This window comes from Medicago sativa, chromosome 1 (genome assembly GCF_051527215.1).
Source record: "Medicago sativa cultivar Bolivia chromosome 1, Bolivia_mono, whole genome shotgun sequence".
Classification (NCBI taxonomy): domain Eukaryota; kingdom Viridiplantae; phylum Streptophyta; class Magnoliopsida; order Fabales; family Fabaceae; genus Medicago; species Medicago sativa.
In genome coordinates, this window is record NC_140749.1 from 68072437 (window position 1) to 68094182 (window position 21746).

The 21746-nt window shown below is 31.3% G+C and overlaps 2 protein-coding genes across 2 annotated transcripts; one reads left to right on the forward strand and one right to left on the reverse strand.

Moving 5' to 3' along the window:
- Positions 1-225: 225 nt before the first annotated feature.
- Positions 226-5538, forward strand: LOC146956678 (protein SIEVE ELEMENT OCCLUSION B-like). Its single transcript, XM_085730587.1, has 7 exons — positions 226-505; positions 672-764; positions 3100-3548; positions 3701-3795; positions 3908-4041; positions 4143-4601; positions 4719-5538. The coding sequence occupies exons 1-7, from the start codon at positions 299-301 to the stop codon at positions 5289-5291; spliced, it is 2010 nt and encodes a 669-aa protein (XP_085586713.1). The 5' UTR covers positions 226-298; the 3' UTR covers positions 5292-5538.
- Positions 5539-11904: 6366 nt separating this feature from the next.
- On the reverse strand, positions 11905-13149 carry LOC146956679 (nodule lectin-like). The gene has a single exon (XM_085730600.1). The coding sequence runs from the start codon at positions 13064-13066 to the stop codon at positions 12227-12229; it is 840 nt and encodes a 279-aa protein (XP_085586726.1). The 5' UTR covers positions 13067-13149; the 3' UTR covers positions 11905-12226.
- Positions 13150-21746: the final 8597 nt, after the last annotated feature.

Here is a 21746-nt window from a genome sequence, read left to right on the forward strand (position 1 = left end):
TTTTTTTTGAAGGACCATTACACGTTATTTATTATTTTAGTTAAAAAAATGGACCACGTGAAGAAATTGTAGGGTGAATATTGTGTCAATCATACGGCTGAAATCCCAACAGCTGCACACAAGGCTTATCCTAAACGAAAAAATAAAAACCATTTACCCTCCCAAAAAAGAAAATCTTGCAGCTCTCAAGGCTATAAATAGGGCACTGAAGCTACCACACAAAACACAAAAAATCTTTGCTTCTAAACCATAGTAACCCACAAGAGTAATTCTAGTGCACTTTTTTCTCTGAATCAATATGGTTAGCCTAGTGCGATCACTTATTCACATTGGTAATGATAATAGCATTGACCATAACCCTTTAACCATGTCTGATGAGCACATTTTGGAAGAGATTTATGTAACTCATGTCCATAGTGACACTAAGTTTGATGCTGAATCTCTTTTCAACATTGCTGGGAACATCCTTACACGTTCAACCCATGTTGTTGATAACGTTCTGCAAGTATGTAAATATACATGCACATTAATCTTTTTTTTTTTTGTTTTCATTTTATTTATGCATTTTGATTTTTGTGATTTTGCCAACTTCTAATAATATATTTTTCGGTTTGATCTTTTTATATATAGTGCCTCTAATTAAATACAAATAACTTGTTTATAATTATCAGGGACATCAAGGAGGTCTGGACCACCTGGATAACATTAATCCACCAGCTAGCTTCACTTCACCGCTGTGTACTTTGAAGCAAATTAACTCTGAGGTGTCAATTTAATATTTTATTTTCGTATGATAAGTAAATAGGGGTTAAATATAGTTTTAGTCTCTACAAAATTATGAGATTTTAATTTAGTTTAATCTCACAAAATACTATTTTAAAGACTAAAAACATATCCAATGGAAAGTCATTTACTTTTTTTGTTACAAAAGTCATTTACTTACTTATTAAGATCTCCCTCTCTAATAACAACTGGACCCATAATTAAAATAAGAAACAAAACAGATAAAAGTTGAACATATTAGTGCAACCCATTTAATGATTTATTTTAGAGGTGAAGAATTGGAGTCATTGAATATTTAACAGGTACTTTCATTAAAAAAGTTTCTTAACAGGTACTTTCACTAAAAAAGTTTTAAATAGGTGATGGGTAACCCATTAATAGTTTTGACATTTTTATTTTCCCAAAATAAATGTATATAATTATCCACATCAAAAGTCTCTTATCTATGTTTGTTAACAAGTAAAAATCAATACAAATAATAGAAAATAAAAATAAAAAAGTTTTTTATAATGTAAACACACACACTTAACGAAAAAAAAGTTTCCAATTCTAAGTGTTTTGTCCATTTCATAATAAAATGCATTATGAAAATGTTTTTTTAAATGACATATTAATTGTTATATTAGTATTTTCTTCTTTATCAGAATTCAAACTTCAAACCTTTAACTCTAACTTAAACTGCTTTGTCCTTTCTTCCTTTGATATTGCTTCAAACACTTTTTACCTTTTCTCAAATAAGCCCACAATTGAATCAACGAAAAACCTTATCCATTTGAATATAACATTTTTTGTTTTATCGAAAGATTTGGTACCAATTCTTTGCTACAGCTCTAATAGTTATTTAGAGGTCTAAAACAATTTTTATAGTGAGACCATTTAAAATAAAAGTTATAATAATACAATACTTATGAAAATAAAAAATCAAGTTTTGACGAGTTTAAGGAGAAAATGAGACCCTCTTTTTGACCAATTAAGCTAGCTGCACATCTATAATCATTTTGTTATATTGTATATTTATAACTAAATTGAATTTAATTATTTTTTTAGTTCAAAATCTTTTTTTAATTTAAAATCTTAAGGCCTAAAAACCTAAATTGAATTTTTTGCTTTATTCTTTTAGAGGTTCATACTGATCAAATTCTTTTAACCTGAGTTTGTCTAACGTGGACCTCCGAAGAAAGGGGTCCAAAGGGAGGCCCTTGTCAATTTTAGTAAAATAAAAAAAATTGGTATAAAAGAGGGCAAAAGCTCGGTAAAATAATAAATTTTAGAGTTAAATATGTTTTTGGTCCCTATAAAATTGGGAACTTCTAAGTTTAGTCCTTACTTAATTTTATTAGCATTTTTAGTCCCTACAAAAAGAAAATTACATGTAATTTTAGTCCTTGTAAAAACTAAATTTGTTTAATTATCCTTGAATTCTTAAATTTTTGAACGATATTTTGGAGACATGTTTAGAACATTATAAAATGTTCATTTACTAAAAAAACAGAATTTTTTAACATGAGAAGAATTAAATATGAATTTTTTTAAACGACAAAAGTTCATGAAAAGAGTAACAAAAATATGGACGTCGAAATCAAATATTTTGCAGAGGGACTTTTAGTAATGTTCTTAACAAGTCTACAAAAAATTGTTTAAAAATTCAAGAATTTAAGCATAATTAAACAAATTTGGATTAAGAAGGTACTAAAACTAAATGCAGAATGTTTTTATACGGACTAAAAAAGCTATTAAAATTAAGTAAGGACTAAATTTTAAAGGTCCTAATTTTATAGGGATAAAAAAAATATTTAACCCTAAATTTTATAATAATGAAAATGGAAAAGGTGTAATATTAAAATTAAGAAGGTACTAAAACTAAATGCAGAATGTTTTTATACGGACTAAAAAAGCTATTAAAATTAAGTAAGGACTAAATTTTAAAGGTCCTAATTTTATAGGGATAAAAAAATATTTAACCCTAAATTTTATAATAATGAAAATGGAAAAGGTGTAATATTAAAATTTACTAAAAAGGTACATGTCCATCTTTTAAAAAACAAAATTGGAGAAAGGAGAATTTTTTTTTTTTTTTGACAAGTGAGAAGAAAGGAGAATTATTATTTTGAGTTTCGAATCATCTCCAACATTTTTTAAAAGTTCATATTAATCAAATTCATGAAAGGAAGAAAATTTCAGCGTAGATCTTTCTTAAGGGCATCTACTAAACTAAATTCTTTATTTAAAGAAAAAAGAGTTCTATCCAAAAAATATCCTTATGTAAACTTTATAGTAAAAAATAACTAATACATTTATATTGCACGACGATGGCAGATGTCATGCAAGGCACCAGGTGAGGAAATAGCATACAAAACAACACTAGCAATCCTGAAAAACCTGTCAAACTATTCATGGGTTGCAAAAGGAGTTCTCACTCTTTCTGCTTTTGCCCTTGAGTATGGAGACTTCTGGTTGTTATCACAGAACCAACCAACAGAACCACTTGCCAAATCATTAGGCATAATCAAGAGAGTTCCTCAACTTTCAAAGCCTGAAGCACTGAAAAAACATCGCAATGAAATTTTGGAGCTCAACAATTTGATCAAGGCAACTTGGCAAGTCATTGAAATCATCATTGAGTTGGAAAGACTCAACTCGCGTCATGACATCAAGGAAGTTCCAGCTCTTGCACCAGCTTTGGAACAATTCCCAGTTGATGTATATTGGGTTATCATCACCATTGTTGCAATTGTTACTCAGTTTGAATGTCTCACTACTAATTCGTAAGTTTAATTATTCTTAGCACTGATGTGATACATCATGGACTATCATGTTAAAACCTTGTTTTGTTTATAATCAAGTTAGCAACATTATAAGTCAATAACTTCATTAAATTAATTACTGTCTAAATAGTTACAATTTTTTTTTTTTCCAGGGATAAGAGGCAGGATTTATCTCATTTTGGTCAAAAGATTAACATCATAATCAGCAAATTGAGGAAGCATTTGTCACAATGCACTATACAGATTGGTAATTACAGCTTTACACATTTGGAAAATTATTGATTTATATGTTTTTGTTTTGTCAACCCAAAATGGAAGTATTTTCTTCCCATATTGATGGAGATTATTTGAATTCGCAGATGAAGCAGAATATAACAAGTTACTCAGGAAGCTCTTTCAAACCCCGACGGAAATTATGGAAGTGTTTAAGGTGCTGATATTTTGGAAAGACACTCCAAAAGCTCCCATCTACGATGGTTCCACTAAAACACTGGTTAGTAGTATTGATCGTATCTTAATTTAGTTTCATTTGATTTATGTTTAAGTATGTACAACGTTGGTTTATGTTTAAATATGTTTTTTATAATTAAACAGGTTAATATCGAAGTGTTGAAAAAGAAGGACGTGTTCTTGTTCATTTCAACTCTGGACATAAGCCAAGAAGACATCTCAATTTTGATCCCAATTTATGATCATATAAAGAAAACAGGAAGCCAACACAAGATTGTGTGGGTTCCCATTGTGGAGGAATGGAATGATAAGTTGAAGAAAAAATTTGATTCTTTGAAGTCAAAGATGCCTTGGTATGTTTTGCATCACTTTGCACCAATTAAAGGCATCAAATACATAAAGGAGGAATTGCATTTCAAGCAAAAGCCTTTATTTGTTGTGTTGAGTCCACAAGGAAAGATTCTGCATCAGAATGCATTCCATATGATTCAAGTTTGGGGAGTAAAGGGCTTCCCTTACTCCAAATCCAAAGAAGAATCAATGACCCAAGAATTAATGTGGGTTGATTCCCTGCTGGCTGACATTGATATAAAGATTAAATGGGTACGTATTCGGCTGATCATAACTCTTAGAAAAAAAAATTCATATTATGATAAGCTTTTATAAATTTAATCACTATGTACTAATGTTGTAATTTCATGTGAACTTTGGAAATTGAAGAAGGAGGAAAAGTCTGTCATCATTTATGGAGGTAAAGATAAGGAATGGATTCAACAATTCACTAAGTATGCTGGCGCCCTAGCAAATGATGCCGCTATTAAGCAGACGAAGACTTCAATTGACCTATTTTGCTTGGAGTCTCAACAGCCAAATGTGGTTAACAACTTTTGGAAAAAGGTAGAAAGTTTGTTTGTGACCAAGATGCATGAGAAAACAAACACTGTTACACAACAGGTTGAGAAATTGCTTTCTTACAAAACTGAGACAGGGTGGGCAATTGTAACCAAAGGGTCTATTGTGACTTCCGTTGGTCATGGGACTACAGTTTTGAAGACCGTGGCGGAGTTTGACAAATGGAAAGATGTCGCAATCAATAAAGGCTTTGAATTTGCATTTAGAGAACATCATCACAAGGTTGCTAGTACCGTTCATATTTGCTCTCACCTTGAGATTCCTAATGTTGCTGGAAAAATCCCAGATTTTATCGAGTGTCCAGATTGTCACCGCACAATGGAAGTGTTCATTAGCTACAAGTGTTGCCATAATATGGATAAGGTCAATGGCGAGCATTAGGTAGCTTCATGGGTATTTAGCATTGGCAAACTATATGTACTATGTTTAATTATTGCATTTTCTTCTTAGTTTTCTTTATGGTCATTTGAGTGTGAGATCATCTCTGTCAGTTTTATGTAACCTTAAGCAATGTAGCCATGAGTCTTGCATTACCGTTGATCACAGTGAGATCACAAATGCAACTAGAATAAGGCTATTTGTCAACTTTGTATTACATTGTTATATCAATAAAGTGTTATTTAAGTTATCTGTTCTTAAGGTTTCACATTTGAGATTTTTAACTATACTTCAACAAAACTTAGTTGATATATCAGTAACATTACTACATTCAATTATATAATGAATTGAGTACTTTAGGATTTAAATGGACACCATCTATATTCTTTGGTCATCAATTGAATTGGACAACATAAGTTAACTGTTTTTGCATCTAAAACAAGTTATGACTGTGTGACAGAAAAGATAGTTGGTAACTAAAACCTTGAAGGTGATGGTGCCAACTTTCTAGAACAGAAAGTTACAACAAGGGAAATAAACAGATATTGCAATTAAAAGAGATGAGAAAGAAGGCAAGGAGAGAAAATAATGACAGTTTGTATAAAGTACGATTCGATTAGTTCACGCGTTGAATCTAAAGAAGGATAATTACATGGACAATCATACATCATGTTTCTTACTCGAAGCAAACCTTACACATGAGACATGTTTCAACGGAAATAAGTAAAACTCGTCTCAATAAAAACAAACTCAAATTCATATAACAGTACCGCAAACAGAATATCAAGAAGTTAATAGAATCAAAATTCTTTTCTTCCAAGCATGCAAGTAGAATATCAAGAAGTACTGGCTTGAGCTGTTCTTTTCAGAAGAAACCCTAATATGTTTGGTTGTGAGAAGAAAGTGTGAAGAGAGAAAGAGGTAAGAGAGAGTAACAGAAGAGAGAAGTTGATAAGAAATAGAGTAGATTTGAGATATTGTTTGGTATAAGAGAGAAAGAAGAGAAATAGAAGAGAAAGAAGTGTGTTTAGTTTTTAAAAAGACTAAAATATCCTTATACTAGAAATGTTAATATAAACACAAATGTAGTTTTATTTTATTTTAATTTAACAAAGAATTAACTAAAATAAATTTTTTACATAGAAATTGAATAGATTATTTGAATTTAGTCTATTAAATTAATTCTTGTTTACATAGTCATTCAATTAAACTAAATTATCAGTTAACTAATTAGTGAATTCCAAAATATTCATTTGGTCCTTAAAAAAAAGTTTCATTTGGATTTCCATAAAAAAAAAAAAGTTTCATTTGGATTAAATTAATTCGAACAAAGAGGAAGATGCCTGTTGTTCATTCTAATCCATTAAATTAATTGCTTTCTAGTTTCCTGACCCGCTGCTACAACAACAAAAATAACTTGAAAATTAAAAAAAAATTGGTGCATACTAGCATTTTCTTTTTGTTGGTGTGAAAACAAGTAAATAATAGTAGCTACTGCGCCTACTGTATATAATAGGGAGAAAAGTGGAAAACTAAACAAAATTTGCGTCTCCACTACGTTTCTTCCCACTTATGGAGAGAAGTGATAAAGGCGTGGGTCCCACATCATTTTATCTCTCTGCCCACTTTCTCTTCTTAACCGAACAGGAGAAATTGTCCCTCTCTCCCCAACTTCTCTCTCCCCTCTTTCTCTCTTTCTTATTTCTCTTCTACCAAACACACCGTAAGAGACTAGACTTAATGATTTAGGCAACTTTAATATTATGAAATATTTTTCATATATCCTAGCAACTAGTGTTAGACCTATTCCAATAGATAATTTTTTTTTTATTCATCTCTTTATGAATTTAGTTCATAGTAGTTATAACATCTTGTAGTCTTGAAGAGTCCCTAGGATTTACATAAGTCATTTACCAAAGACCATAAAGAATTCGAGATACGAAGAATGTTTCTGCAACTTGTGTCCGAGATGAGAGAAACCTGCAAAGAATCTGAAAGGTGATCATAAATCAAAGGACATTATGTTTGGTCAATAAATTTAAAGATGGAGATTGGGATCCACTTGTTAGGTGGTACAAGTTGGATTGCACTACAAGAATATACAAAGGGTCATTTTGGATTGGCTTCTTTGAGCTTATTTACCACATGAGCCAGTTCTGAAACTGTTTGAGAGCTCATATAAAAACGGCTTATTTCCATATGTTCTTTAAGATTGCTTATGAAAACAGAGCTTGTAACTTGTATAAAAACAAATTGACTTTATTTTATCTTTTGTTGTTAAAATAGATTATACACAAACATTTATATGATAAGCGCTCAATTAAGCTGTTTATCCAAATATGACACGACTAATCCGAATTCCTAGGCTGAAGCCCTTATTAACACTGGCATTATTGTTAAACATGACCTGCAAACAATGAACATGATATTGTTTCATCAAACGAAATACATTTTACATACACATAACATTAACAGTGTTACAATCTCATACCGAACATGAACACTCAGAGAAGCGATTTGCACCTTCTTTAAGCAAGAGGCGAGTTGCAGAACAATGGCGAGACTTTGTGTGAAGCAAGAGAGAAGAAAGGGTGAAGCAAGTCATGCGATTGAAATTAAATATGATGGTGACTAAAAGAGAAGTGTGGGGAATTCTTTTGGTTATAATAAAGTTTAGGTGGGTTCGGTTCCGGTCACCACCAGGGTCAGGGCACGCCTCCGGGCCCAAAGGGCACTTATAGAGGTACTTACAGATCACCCACCAACACTGCCCTCACATCGGCAGAGGGAATCGAACACACAACCTTCTGCAAGGAAGTGGCCCGTTCCTTACCAACTGAGCCAACGTGTGTTGGTCAAGTGTGTGTGGGGAATTCTGAAATTCCATGTGAAGGGGTGGAATTATAAATTCTTTGAAATTAGTCAATTGGAAAATTTATGCAATTTCAAAATATGAAAAATAGGGACTAATTTGCAAACCTTTAAAATTTAGTGACCAATTTTAAAATTTTGAAAAAAATAAATAAAGGGACCAATTTGCAAAATTTAATATAATTAGTGTAATGGTATGAGTCTAAAAGGTCCAACTCAATTATTTCATATGAACCTCCAACCCTATTAATTTTGTCGATTTTCACTTTGTAATTGAGTTAGCTTTTTGCTTGTTTATTTTATTCTTGTATTTTAACCCAACTTTTCCCTTCAAGGCACACCTTGTGCGTTTAAGGGAGGTATGTTAACATAATTCACTTTTTGACTTTTCAAATTTTTTTTTTTTGGGTCAGGTAGCCTAGTTGCTAGAATTCACTTTATAAGGTGAATAAGTAGGATGTCTGAGGTTCGAACTCCCGCCCCTGCATATAATAATGCATCGTCCTACCAGCTGAGCTATGCTCACCGGACGACTTTTCGAAAATTAATCCAATAAGGAATCTCACTTTCAAGGGAGCAAACATGCCCAATATGTCCATATACAATACAAAGGAGTTAACATACCAACATATAAGGATTCTAAGAAACACTGATGTGCTTCCACCGTTACCATAACAAACTAGACTAATCTGACATGAATGCATTAGTCAACATAGCAATAAATTGTAGAATACTCACATCGAGTCTTCATTCATATCTCAGAAAACTCCTCCATATATTGTGTCTTACTTTGACATAAGAGTGTCTTTAACTCTCAAAGTGAAATTTTAAGAATGCAACTCCTTGCTCACTTGAAAACTTACTTTCCATTGATTTCTTCGCTCGATTTCAATTCTGAGGTATAGTAACCAGCTATAATGCCAAATTTGGCTCATCGACAGAAGGAAAGGTAGAGAAAATAGAGAAACTCTCTAATTTGCTCAAAGAAAGTTGTTATTGTTGAATGCTTGGATGTTTGATTATGCCAAAACACACGGTGATGAGCCTTATTTATACTATTCTAGTGAGGCTCCACATTACAAAGTAGAATGATCTAGAAGTATTGGTTACAAACAGGGGCGGAGCCAACCCCCAGCTAGCCTGGGCACTAGCCCAGGCTCAGCTCCAACTTTTCTTGTAGCAAGCCCAACCATTACTAGAATTTTTAGTTTTTCCTGCGGATTTTTGGGCATATTCCGCAGGAAACACATTTCCTGCAGATTTTGCCATGGATTTAGGTTCCCAGGTGAGGTAATACTAGGATTTTAGGATCCGCAGGAAATGTGAAATTATTCGCAGGAAATGTGAAATTATCTGCAGGAAATGTGAAATTATTCGCAGGAAGAAAGTAACGTTTTGCGATATTTTTTTTGCCCAGGCTCTATAAAATTTATGGCTCCGCCACTGATTACAAAGAAAGGTCTAGATATGGATACAGTAGTTCATATGACAAGAAGGATTTAGAAAAGTTAAGATTTTCCAAATGCTTAATTTTATCTTATTTAGTAGAGTGTCTAAAAGCTTCTTAATATTCTATCTATCTAAAAACTTCCATATTATTCTGCATCATTCTCGATTCAGCTAAGCAGTTTTTTCTCCCAGGTTGCACACTTGAAAACTTGTAACTATATCAATATTGAGAGGAAATAATATAATGTTATAGATATATTCTGCACACTTGTGCATCGACCCAACTATTGAGAAACCGACCAACCCATTGACATGTTTCTTGCTTTAATATTTTACTGTATTACTTATGCTTCGATAAAATTCGTATCAAAATTGGCAGCCTATATACCGAGAATTAGCTACCAATACAATTCGTATCAAAATTTTGGTAGCAAACTTCATATTTTCTTGTAGTGACTTTTCAAGGTGTAAGCCATTTTGCATTTTAAACCCAACTCATTGGATATTAATCATTTTTAGTTATTGATAAGTTGTTAGTTTCATGACTTAGATATAGGTTGATCATATCATGAGTAGGGACGGACCCAAGAATTTTAAACATTGTAGGCCATATATATATATATATATATATATATATATATATATATATATATATATATATATATATATATATATATATATATATATATATATATATATATATACACACACATACACACCATTATATAAAGCAATTATATATAGTTAATTTCAAAAAAAAAATAGTTAATTAACGCTTAACTATTTTTTGGTTGGATCTTTTTCTTGATAAATTTACCTTTAACAACTTAATTTTTTTTCAAACTTAAATTTTAATTCAAACTCCAAACTAAGTATAGGAAATTTGAAAACTATTTGTCTATTTTAGTTAAATTTCTCTTGTTAAAATTCATTTCAAATCTAGATAATATAGATACAATAAAACACAAACAAACTAATTAAAGTTGACACCAAATATCAAATTAAAATTTAACACCAAATCTCTATCTTTTGTTTTTTTTTTAAATTTAAAGGCTAATAATACTACTCTAAATTAACACTCTCATGAATTTCTATTTCATGAGTGCCACTCCTCAATATTCTTTCTTAAGCACAATTGACATTGTTTTATGTTGACCAAAAATACAATTGTGTTAAGTTGTAGGCATTTCCAATGTATTAGGTAGTACAGTAGAAACTCTTTAAATTAATACTCGGTAAATTAATAAACTCTCTAAAATAATAAATTTGTCCGGTCCCGACTTGGGCCAATGTAAAAAATTGAAAAACTCGATAAAATAATAAGATAATAATTTTTCGAGAGATCCCTTTATAATTTTCGGTCCCAAGAAAATCATAAATTAATAATTCATAGAAACAAAAAAATATATTAAGAATACATTGAACACATTTGTTCCTCTTGTTTACATTTACTGTACTTCAAAAGTCATTATTGATTTCCAATGCATATGAACACAGTAGTTACTAATTTACATTGAGTCCCAAAGTTCGCTGCAACGTAATTCTAAAAGGCATAGACTAATTTGCCTTTTTGTTTGGTATGTACAGTATAATTACTTAAAAACTCTTTAAATTAATAATTATTAATTTATTGATAAATTAATAACTCTCTAAATTAATAAATTTCTCTGATTCTGACATTATTAATTTATAGAGTTTTAACTGTATTTCATAACCACTTCCACTCAAACACTACGTCACTACCACACATGTATTACAGTGTTAGTATTAAAAAAAAAAAAAAAAGAAGTGAGGGCTAAGGCCCACATACAGCTTCAAGTGGGTCCGTGATTCATGAGCCAGTCACATGAAAAGTCGATCAAAATTGTGACTTAAGATAAATTCAACCACACACCCAACTACATGAATTGGTGAGCCAAATATTAAGAAACAACGGTAATTAACTAGGTTTTCATTTGATGGGAAAAAAACCAAAACATATGCTTCAGACAAGTTAGCTAGCTAGCATGGTGTTTAGCATCATATGCATACAGTACAATAGACCAAACGAATGAATTCATGGATATCTATATAATAATTTGCAAGAATATTGCTGAAGTTTTGTGAGCTGATCTTTGTTGTTGGGTTCAAGAATGAAGAGCAAGACATGATGTGTGCCTGTTTATTCCGCAACAACAATTTTATTGATAAAACCATATGGTTGATTAGAAGTACTAGTTGTGATACCATTTACTCGAAAACCAATAAAGACTAAAAAAAATGCAGAATATAGTAAGAAAAAGAGCATATATAATTGTTTTTTTAGTAGCAAAATGAAATTTTATTGATAAAAAGCAAAGAAAAGTACAAGTAAAACTAGATCCAAACCACATATGCAGTACAAGGAAAAGAGCATAGTTGCATTTAAACCATGATAGATACATAGTTGTAGACCAAACATTTAGCATGCAAGAGACATTAACTGTAACATGGTTCACGTATAGGTCACACAAGCTGCTTACTAGCAGGGTCTTTATTTTAAAAGGAAATCACGTAAAGTTCACACAAGCTGCTTACTAGCAGGTTCTTTATTTATATACAGTAGATAATTATAATAAGCTCCATGCATGCATTAGTTATCATATAGCCTGCAACATGTCTGAGGCGTTGCTTGTCGTTGTTTTCAAGTTTGAAGTGGTCAATGACCATGAATGGATGTCGTATTTAAAACCAGTTATTGAAGCACCAGATAGACCAAACCTAACCTTGTTGGGAAGCACAGTTTTCAAATCAACGATTTGAGCAATGGTAGAAAATGTTCCATTGGCATAAGTGACAACAACACTCAATGTGTTAGAGGAAGAGTCATATGCTATGCTTACATTCGTCAATGACCCACTCGCAAATTGCCAATTCACGGTCTTGAGAGAAATTAAGGAGTTTACATTGATTCCAATATGGTATATATTGGGATCATAACTATTGGCATAAAGGTCGAACTCTACACCAACAAATTGATTGTAAGAACTTTTTGAATCAACTACTCCAAGATATTCACTTTCTGAGTTGGGTGGAATCACAGTGTTTTGTGGTGCAATAAAGAAGACCAATCCATCGGTGGGAACACTACCATAACCTCTGATATAGAAAGAAAAGGAAGTGACAAAGCTAGCAACATTGCCGGCAGTGTCCCAGAGGGACACAGGTGGGGTTAAGATACGACCAGTACTTGGTATAGTTGTACCAGAAGGAAGTCTCATAGGCTTAGTCAGTGCGATGACCCCATTGTTTAACGTCTGAGCATCCCCTTGGAAGGCTATACCAGAAGGAAACGTCTTAAGATTTGGAGTGAACTTGGTGAAATTGAAGGAAAGGGATTGTACTGAGTTTATATTTGTTGCTAGCAAAAGAAAGAAAGTTGTGTATATCATGCCTAAAACAAGTTCATGAGTTGGAAGATTTGTGCGGTAAAATGCCATGGTACTGTAAAGTTTGATACCAAGTTATGAGTGAGTAATTGTAAGTTGTCAAACACACACATATATAGACACAGATTTAGATGATCTTATTTGGACACACACCTGACAAAATGAACATTATAATTATTTTTAAAAAATACATATTACTTAATTATTATATCTTTCTTCATTATTCTTTTGTGTGTATAAAGATGTGTACAAATCTTTGCGTCCATATAAGAAATATTCATATAGAAAAATATTTGATAGCCAATAATACACCTAGCTAAGACTTTAAGAGAGAAAAATATAGAGTTGTGTTATCATTATAGTCGGGCCATAAAATATAAAAGTTTAAAATTAAATTTAAAATGAGGGAGAAAATAAGATCACAATATGAATATGAAAAAGAAAGTTGTTTCAAAAGTTGTTAAAAAACATTATTCAAGTATCATTTCTCAAGTAAAGATTCATACTTGCAAGACATTATTAATACTTTATTCAAACCTTTTTAATGAATTTTGTGACGTTGAACTGATTGAAAGATTTTATATTTTTTATTAAAATAATCTTACGTGCAAGACACAAGCTCTTGCATTTTGTGCAAGTTGCAAAGATCAGGCAAAAGTGAAATATAAGTTAAAATGATAGTTGAAAGATTATTACATGTGGTTAAAAATTTAGTCCACATACATCAACTTTTCAACTATCATTTTTGTTTATATTTCATTCTAGATCGAGTATTGTTTTCCGCAATAATTACAAAAAAGATCACCAACAACAAAGATCTAGCAGCAACAAAAATCAGAACAATAGAAAAAAATTAAAAAAACAATGTGAGTATGAGAGAGAAAATTGTTCTAGATATTATCACAAAATAATTGTCCAAATATTATTTCTCGCGCAAGAGTTCCTTGCATTTTGTTTGCAAAAACGAGGAAAAGGAGATATATGTTTAACATTTTCGTTTCACAAACTAAACAACAAAGCAAGATATATGCACAAAAACAAAACAAAACAAAAAATGCCCCACTGCAGGTACATAAACATGTTTATCATTTCCGTTCCATAATTGTTGACATAAGTATGTATGTGCAGGCGGTATTATAAAGATTCGGAAGGGAAAATAAAAAAGGTTAAATAAGTTTTTTAGTGGCTATGAATGTCTTCATAAAAAAAGGTTACATGTTTTAGTCTCTATAATCATTCACACAACATACAAGTAATTGAAACTTCCCAAAAAGGTTACATGTTTTAGTCTGTAGTTTGTTTTGTTTCTTTTCTTTTTCTTCTTTTGTTCTTTTTAGCCTTGTCACCAAGAAAAAAACAAGACACCAGTAATTTTTATTATTCAAACATTTTTAATGAATTTTCTGACATTGAATTGATTAAAAGATGTTAAAGAGTCTTACTTCGGACAAAGTATGGCCTTAACGTGTGTTTATGAGTGAAGGTAATCATCACTTCACAAGCCGGTTTTGTAACGATGAGTTAGACCAAATTTCAACATGGTATTAGAGTCTATCAATCGAGCAACCCACGATTTATATTCATGCACCAAGCCTAAGAGTGTTGGGAATGAAGGGTGCATTGGGAAAAATTTTAATATCCATGATAGACGTTTGGCAAGTGCACCAAATACTATCGAGGTAGTAAAAATATCGATCCCACGATGTTTTTAACTTCAATAATTCAATTGCGTTAGTAAAATAGGATGTGTAAAGGTTATTTTGTTTTGCCACTAGGCAGTAGATTGGTTTGATTTTATGAAATCAAGTAACAAAAAAAAACGTTTTGATTAAGAAAATATGGAGAGAGATGAGATCAGGTCTGTCGAATCCTCTATGTTTCCCCTAATTGGTATACTGCACCTATTCGTATGAATGATTCCCTAGCTTTACGATAGTTAACAAATTAGCCCTAATCAATCCCTTGAGTTAGGACCCTCTTCTTAAACTACAACCCCTAATTCCTTAGGCGGTCTAATAATCCTTGAAGGTTTAAGCACGTTAACCTAATATCACTAACAAACGATTATCTATTCCTAGACTAACCCTGTTTATTAGAACAATTCAATTTGGTCTAAGTTGAAAGCTATGGTCAGTAGTCGTTCAATCTCACTAGGTTTATATGTGATCAAGATATAAAAAGCAATAACAACAATTGAATTGAATAAATACTAGATTGTCATTCATAACAAATAGAGTTTCACAGCAACAATCAATTAGGGTTACATAGATTCATCTCTGACCTAATCTCTGAGAGATTTAGCTACTCATAATTGAGTTTACAAATAGCATAATCAATGGAAGAATTAAAACATACATAAACTGGATTAGAGATGATGAAATCGCCTCCTCTGCAGCCTTCTGGGTGTTAAAATCGCACTTTTGCTCTCCAAAATCGTAATAATTATGTTTGGAACTGACTTCAGCTTAAATAGGCAAGTCTGGCTGCGCCCAAAATCGTACCACGCCAGTGAAAATCGTACCACGATTGTGCATTAAACCCTAATTTCTTTCCAGATCCTTCTTGAAATCGTACCACGCCAGGAGTAATCGTACTGCGATTTGGTGACTTCAAAAACATGCATTCTGCCAAGCCAAAATCGTATCATGATGGTGAAAATCGCAGTACGATTGCCAGCTTCCAAGTCTTCCAATTTTCTTGCTTTTAACACCTCCTGGATACTTTATATTGCTCAGAACTCTATCAAAATGTCAAATTAAGTCCTAAAAATTACGTAATGACAGCATGTCATCAATCCACATCGGATAGATAAGACTTTTGATAAAAGTTTATAAAGGTGAGACACTCATCGTCTTATATACCGATTTTGTAAGGATAAGTTAGACCCAATTTAAACAGAAGAATTTATATTTTATATTTGCATTTTGTGCCAAGTTGCAAAGACGAGGCAACGGAAATAAAACTAAGCAAGAATCAAGGTCACTAAGACATATACCACAAAAGTTTACGAGGAAAAGAAAAAAAGAAAACGTCCCACTCCAAGTGTACATAAACGTCCTTTCAAAAAAAAGTGTACATAAACGTTTATCATTTCCGTTCCATAATTGTTTCAAGTAGACATAAATATCTGTGTGCTGGCGATATTGTGAAGATTCGAAAATGAAGAAAGGGTTATGTTAATTTTTGGTCCGTCAATTTTCTTTTTATTCTTTACAACAAAAAGTTACATGTTTTGATGTCTATAAAAAGTTTCAGCACGCAGTTTTTTTTTTATAATCTTTCAGCACACAATTCTAGTCTCTATTTAATTAAAATTTGTTTAATTATGCATAAACTTATAAAAAAATTAAAACTTAAAATAAGAGAGTTAGTCCAGCAAACAAATCTAGACGCTTAAAGTTAAACTTAAAATGAGAGAGAGTAAAAATATAATAAGTATGAGATAGAAAGTTGTTAAAAAAATTATGGCAAAAAGATTGTTCAAATATAATTTTTCGAGTAAATAATCATACACGCAAGACACTAATAATACTTTGTTCAAACATTTTTAATGAGTTTGTGATATTGAACTCATTGAAAGATTTCATCTTTTTTTAATTAAAAAAAATCACAAGTTAGCATTTTGTGCCAAATTGCCAAGATGAGGCAAAGGAGATAAAACTATTTTATACCAAGTTGCCACCAATATGAAGTATAAAGGAGATAAAAGTAAGACAGAGTCAAGGTCACTAAGACACATGCCACAAACGTTTATCAGGAAAACAAAACAAAAAAACCTCACTGCAAAGTGTACATAAAAACGTTTATCATTTTCCGTTCCATAGTTATTTCAAGTGGACATAAGTATGAGTGTGCAGGCGATAAGATTCAAAAACAAGAAAAAGGTTAAATAAATTTCTGTTCCCTATAAATTTTGTTTAACAAGCTAAAATGATATCCTTCAAAAAAAAAAGCTAAAATGATATATTCCTTAAAAAAATAAAATAGAATATATTATTAAAGCTAGAGAATTCTTCCTAACACATGATTTACCATAGTATAACATCAAATTTTAGGAAACGGTTACAATTCAGAAAGAAAAGAACAAAAGGGAAAAGAAAACTATTAGCCAATGCTCAAACAAGAGAAATGATTAAGCAATCAGCTTTGGTAACCAAAAGCAAAACTATAATTTTTTGCCTTCAACCACAATTAAGAGAGTGACTTAATTTTATCCAAAAGGTGATGAATTGAGTCTTCCTTATTGCTAAAAATTTGAATATTCCTCTAATTTCAAATTACTCACACATAAGAGCACCAAATTAAATTAAATTAAAAATTGTCAATATATTCTCTTGACGCTTCCTCTATTGATGCATAAACAAAAACACAAGATCGAAGCTTGGTTGAAGGAGAGAAAGTGTTAAGAGAATATATTGACAAATCTTGCAATAAGGAACTCTCAATTGATTAAGAATATATATATATATATATATATATATATATATATATATATATATATATATATATATATATATGGGTAATGCTAATACACACCCACCTTAATTTTAGAAGGTGTGCATTAGCATCATGCACCTATTTGTTTTGGACAAAATTTACCCCTTTCTCTTTCTTCAATTATCATTAAATGCATGTCCATTAAAGTAATTTTCTAAACCACACCCATCAATTTCTTTCTCTTTCTATGCAGCAATCACCATCGCAGGCTCCAAGGTACAAGGAAAGAAGAAAATGTTCACCAATCTTTTTACTGCTCTCGTTAATCAACACCTAAATCTGCCATTCAACCATCTTTAGACATTCATTAGACTCTTTAATTGAAACAATCCATTTTTGGGTTTTTAGTTGAAGAGACTTTCTAGAATTTTTTTAACAAAGGATTTTGATAGGAGCCCATTTTTAGTATTTTGTTGATCCAATCTTGTTTCATTTTTAACTTGGAAGATTTTTTTTTTTGAACAATTGGAAGAAATTATTACTAATATGAATACGTGTTATATTCTTCTTCTTAAAATTGGAACGTTGTTGACCCAATCTCATTCTACCTATTTCTCATCTAAAAATTTATTGACCCATGTCTGTTGGTGTTCCTTTCAATTTTATTATATCCATTCATGTACAGAATTAAGAGGCAAGTTGGAGAAGAAGATGGACAAAGCAAGAGCGGGAAGGATTGTTTTGAGAGAGAGAAAAAGAAATTGATTGGTGTGGGTTAGAAAATTACTTTAAGGGACATGCATTTAATGATAATTTAAGAAAGAGAAAGGGGTAAATTTTGTCCAAAACAAATAGGTGCATGATGCTAATGCACACCTTCTAAAATTAAGGTGGGTGTGTATTAGCATTACCCTATATATATATATATATATATATATAGACACACACATAAAGAAAATTAGGCATGGCAATGGGGCGGGGTGGGGACGGGTTTTACCTTCCCCATCCCCATACCCTATTCTCATATACTTACCCGTTACCCTACCCATACCCAACGGGGATGAGAAATCGAACCCCATCCCCATCCCCGACGGGTTCGGGGATCCCATCCCCATCCCCGTACCCGCAGTGAATTATTTTTTAATAAAAAAAAGTCTTTTTTTTTCCAACCCCAATGGCAATTTTGTAAAGCATTATGTTCCCTTTAACATTTTCTTAACATAATGATTTGGTTGCTCCTTTAAAAATCAAAGGCAATTTTTATAACATGGAAATTATTAAACCAAATAACGTAACATGATCTAGGATTGTGTTTCTATTTATATAAAAAGGGGTAAAAAAATAATTTTTTACATTTGGGACGGGTATGGGTATGGGTTCGGGGTGGGTACATATAACCTCGTTACCCGTCCCATACCCGTGTTTTAAAATCGGGGAAAACCCAAACCCATACCCAAACCCAGTCAAAGCGGGGAAAACCCGTCAAATCGGGGTGGGTTTGGGCGGGTACCCATGGGGACGGGTATTGTTGCCATGTCTAAAGAAAATAGATGAGTTTTGGATGGTTGTTTCCTTTTCTATCTCACTCTTCATTAAACTATTTTATTTACTATAATATCCTTTTATAATATTATTTAAATTATTGATTAAGAAAATAACATCCCTTTAATATATGAGTTAATCCACAACAATAGCATGAACACTGTGAAAATCCTTATGTTGATTGGCTACAAGAATACCATTCATGATATGTCTTCCTTGGACAAAAGTAGACTGAGAATCTGAGGTAACACTTCCAATTATTTTCCTCAATCAAGTAGATAACACTTGATAGAACTTTGTACATGATGCCTACCATGGAAATCAACCTAAAATCAGCAAGTCTTTGAGGACTTTCAACTTTTTGAATAAGAGCTATAAAAGTGTTATTAATACCTTTGGATAGCTTCCAGTTTCGGTGGAATTCAGACATGAAGCACATAAAATCATCCAGAGGATCGACCCAAAAATCTTTGATGAAGCCAAAATTGATTCCAAATTGAAGCATATTATGAAATCTGGATACGGGTATGGGTACAAATACCATACGGATACGCAGATACGTGACAATTTTAAACTTCAGGATATGATATGGCTAAGATACGTTAACAAATTTTTTATATTTAAGCTTATATGCATGTACAATACTTGAAGAAAATAACCAGACATTATTCTTCATTATTATATTATATTATTATAAAAGTCGTAAAATTTTAAAAATAATACATGTGATCTAAATAAAAAAAAAAATTAAGTTTTCATATATATCATATTATATTTTCATTCATATGCTAGGATATCAACAGAAGCATAGTTAAAAGAACTCAACACAAATTATGTCTAATGTTGACTAACTGAATCTCCTATCTCATGTTACCTTCATCCACAAGAAGTATAACTTTAATGGTTCATGGAGAAACAATTCTACTAATGCATATCTAAAATTGAATCATATACATCTTCATTGAATTTTCACAACATTTGTCTCACTTTTTTACCCTTCAACTTTCTTAGGATACATATGTGTGAAGTATCTTATAATTATTCTTGTGTATTTGTGGAGTGTCCTTTTCAATCACCACTTTTGGTTACTATTTTTTAGTTAACTCATATGTAGCTTTTGTATTTTTTTAGTGAAATTGCGCAGAAATGTGTAGAATATTATAAAAATCACTCACAAATCCCCGCGATCTTAGCTCAGTTGGTAAGGACAATGCATAATATATGCAAGGTCTAGGGTTCGAATCCAGGACACCACAAAAAAAAATCACTCACAAAAAAATAGAATTTTTTAACCAGACATTAATTAAATATGAATTTTTAACTGTCAAAAATATATTTGTCAAAAAAAAAACTGTCAAAAATATAAAAATTAATATTTAATTTCTGTTTTGTTAAAAAATTCTATTTTTTTTTTTGAGATATTCTTATAATATTATAAACTTTTATGCAATGATTTATTCAAAAATATGAATTCTACATGTGAGTTTACTTAAAAAAAAGATCAAAATTGAAGATCAAAAACTTTTTGGGACTAAAAATTGAAAAAAAAAATTGAAAGACTAAAACAAAAAGTTGGTATATTTATAAGAAAAAACATGTTTAACCCTAAAAATAGCATATATTTTTTTGGGGAAAAATATTATCTATTTAGAAAATATGAAGTATGTTGTTATATTTATATAGTGATATCTTTTTTTTATTTGGTGGTGGTCAGGGTATGAACCCTGAACCTTGCATATATTATGTATTGTCCCTAACAGCTGAGCAAAGCTCACGAGGACTTCTATAGTGATAGCATTGAAAGAGTTTTTTTTTTCCACTAATAACAAAACTAAATATGAAAATACATCAGCATTGTCTCACACTTTAAAATTTATGAATCAGTTCTTAAATTAAAATTTTGGTTTTATATATGGATAAACGGCCTTAAAGAAGACACGTGCCCCCAAAGAATTGGACGAATATATTTCCCACGTCCTTTCGGATGGATGAAACTAGAATAGAACTAGGGACAAATTTGGTTGGTACCCACATCAACCTAATCATTTTCACGCAGTCTGAAAAGAAAACAAAAGGAGATCACAAATCTGTTGTGTTGTCTATTAATGTTCCAAACAAAAAAGTGTTGATGAATTATTATTTTATACTCCCTCCGTTTCAAAATGAGTGTCGCTTTAGCCAAAAAATTTGTTTTAAAATGAATGTCACTTTCAGTTTTCAATGCAATAATAACTTTTTCTTTTCAATTGTACCCTCCAATTAATACTCTGCACACTACTTCCAAAGTATTACTTTTAAAACTAATCAATAGTCAATAAGGATAATTTGGTAAAATAATCATTCTCTTTCTTTTAATCATTGTATTTCTTAATATGTGTGTAAACACCTAAAACGACACTCATTTTGAAACGGAGGGAGTAGTAGTTTTTTTTTATAATGTGCAAATTCGCATTTAATTTTTAGTAAGTGCAGATTCAATTTAACGTTGCAGATCTAAAAAACTTGAATATTTTAGAGACTTTAACATATTTATCTTTCTAGGCATATATGCAGTTTGTCGTTTTATGCTATTAATATAGATAATGTGAGTTTGTTCGCAGATTCATTCTTTTTTGTTTTTAACGACTTTAGATTTGTATTGTATGCATGCACTCTATCAATTTGAATAAATGAATATCGTTTATTTTTGTAAAAAAAATGTATTGTCAAATAATTTAAAGGTATTATTCAAAAAATAAAAATTTAAAGGTAA

Coding starts and splice junctions, on each gene's coding strand:
- LOC146956679 (XM_085730600.1), bottom strand. CDS start 13,066: ATGGCATTTTACCGCACAAATCTTCCAACTCATGAACTTGTTTTAGGC.
- LOC146956678 (XM_085730587.1), top strand. CDS start 299: ATGGTTAGCCTAGTGCGATCACTTATTCACATTGGTAATGATAATAGC. Junction 506..671: donor TTGTTGATAACGTTCTGCAA/GTATGTAAATAT, acceptor TATAATTATCAG/GGACATCAAGGAGGTCTGGA. Junction 4,602..4,718: donor TTGATATAAAGATTAAATGG/GTACGTATTCGG, acceptor TGGAAATTGAAG/AAGGAGGAAAAGTCTGTCAT.